Raw genomic sequence first — 2,217 nt, forward strand, 5'->3', positions numbered from 1 at the left:
TCCATTGCCGTTCTGATGGAATGATGGTTGAATTCTGTAGCGTGTCTTTTCAGAACAGATCAGTAATTCAGTATTCGTTTATCAGAGCTGCTTTGGATATCTGAATATAATTCATAATAACAGATCCAATACACCATGCACCTCTTGATCAATTCAACTCAAGGATAAAGTTGCTGTCACTGCCAGGAGGGTATCATGTACATGTATTGCAATTCCGTAGTTGGAAGCACAGTTCAAGAAGTACAAGGTTATTGTAGTAACTACAAATCAACAGAAGTAACATCAATGGTGTCCAGTATAAATGCATCAGATCAAAGAGCAGAAACAGAGCAAATGATGTCCCTGAATCGAGGTACGACTGTTTAGTCCCTGTGGCGTTTTTCCACATTACAAATTACCCTGCAAACAAGTACAGTAGTACTACGATTCATCCTGGAAAATTATGGCAAATCAACTCATTGCCACCTCAAGCTCACACGATCAGAGACCAACCAGCAAGACAAAATCAGAAAGACGGCATTTGCACAGTGACAAGTTTCATTTCCAACAAGATGTGCGATTAACTTTGTTCCACGATTCAGTTCGAACTACATAGACAGAGGAAACAACGAACTAGACAAGTCAGGGTTTCATCAAGCTCTTGGAATCTGCCGGAAGCGACAAAGACCGAGGACCGTCGGCCGGACCTAGCCGCCGAAGCCGTAGAGGGTACGGCCCTGGCGCTTGAGCGCGTAGACGACGTCCATGGCGGTGACGGTCTTGCGGCGGGCGTGCTCAGTGTAGGTGACGGCGTCGCGGATGACGTTCTCGAGGAAGATCTTGAGCACGCCGCGGGTCTCCTCGTAGATGAGCCCCGAGATGCGCTTCACGCCGCCCCTCCGCGCCAGGCGCCGGATCGCCGGCTTGGTGATGCCCTGGATGTTGTCGCGCAGCACCTTCCGGTGGCGCTTGGCGCCGCCCTTGCCCAGTCCCTTGCCTCCTTTGCCGCGCCCGGACATGGCTGACGATCCTCTTCGAGCTGCGAGCAGATGTGGAATCGGAGGAACGGTGGTGGCTGCTGGTGATGTGATTTGCGGGCAGGGGCGAAGGGCGTTTTAAAGGGGACGAGAGGTTGGAGGAGGCGTGTGCCTGCCGTTGGATGCGGATGGAGTGCACGGTCGAGATGGCGATCCGCGGGAGGGATGCCGCGGATCGGTGACGTGGCCGAAAGCTTGGACCGGTGGATTGGCGGGCTGGGTCAGAGCTGTGGCGGCAGCTCGAAATTTTGGGCCATTTCATGTATTCCCTTCGTCTAAGTTTACAAGTCATACGCGTATACCTAGGTTGTCAATTTTATCACCCTAATATAAACTATATAATACAAAAATTATACCTTTTGAAAATAGAACATCTGAAGTTTATATTGGTATATTTTTTTGCAATATATGACTTGTATTAGGTTAGTCAAATTGACAACCTAAGGGTACGCGCACGTCCTGTAAACCGAGAGAGAGGGAGTAATTAAAATGTAGAGTAATTTTGTGTTCAAAAAAATGCAGAGTAATTCGCTATTCAGGCACTCAAATGTTGAAATATATTACAAGAATGAATTTGTAAGACATTTTAAACATCAAGTGAGGACATTCTTGTTGAGAACCTGAAGTCAACCTATAACAAGTTAACAAAAAAAAAGATAGTAATATGATTTAGTTCAGAAGTTTTACTATCAATACAAATTGTAATTTTAAAATACAAAAATGGGGAGTACTAACCAATTTCTAGTTAGAGTTGCTATGCCAATAATTTCAATCAGCGGACATTGTAAAGTACTGAGCACAAGGATACATTCAGTTAAGCATCCTACAAATCATTTTTTTCTACTATATTTGAATGTAGTGTCTTTCCCCTGGGTGGCTAGGGAAAGCCTTCCTCCCTTCAATCTCCGCCGGCGAGCTCGTGGATCCACCTCCCCTCCGCCTGCCGCTCCGGAAGCCGGTGGCGGGGAGGGTATCCCTGGTGCCTCGACTTAGATAGGTAGGGTTTTAGTGCTCGTAAGGGCGGCACTCGGAAGGATGTTTGTGCTTCTTCATTGAGTCCGTCTTCTGGGCTCCGATCCTCCTCAAGTTGTTTGTCGTGACGGATTAGACGGAACTTCGGCGTAGATTCCTGCCAACTCCTTGGAGCGGAGAGGTTAGGGTTTCTCTTCATATGTAAACATGGCGAGATTGGGTGTCAAGT

At 47.2% G+C, this 2,217-nt stretch overlaps 1 protein-coding gene across 1 annotated transcript; it reads right to left on the reverse strand.

Annotated features, from left to right (window-relative positions):
* Window positions 1-519: 519 nt before the first annotated feature.
* LOC123097181 (histone H4) lies at window positions 520-1,070 on the reverse strand. The gene has a single exon (XM_044518913.1). The coding sequence runs from the start codon at window positions 996-998 to the stop codon at window positions 687-689; it is 312 nt and encodes a 103-aa protein (XP_044374848.1). The 5' UTR covers window positions 999-1,070; the 3' UTR covers window positions 520-686.
* Window positions 1,071-2,217: the final 1,147 nt, after the last annotated feature.

The sequence above is a fragment of the Triticum aestivum genome, chromosome 1B, assembly GCF_018294505.1.
Source record: "Triticum aestivum cultivar Chinese Spring chromosome 1B, IWGSC CS RefSeq v2.1, whole genome shotgun sequence".
Lineage (NCBI taxonomy): Eukaryota > Viridiplantae > Streptophyta > Magnoliopsida > Poales > Poaceae > Triticum > Triticum aestivum.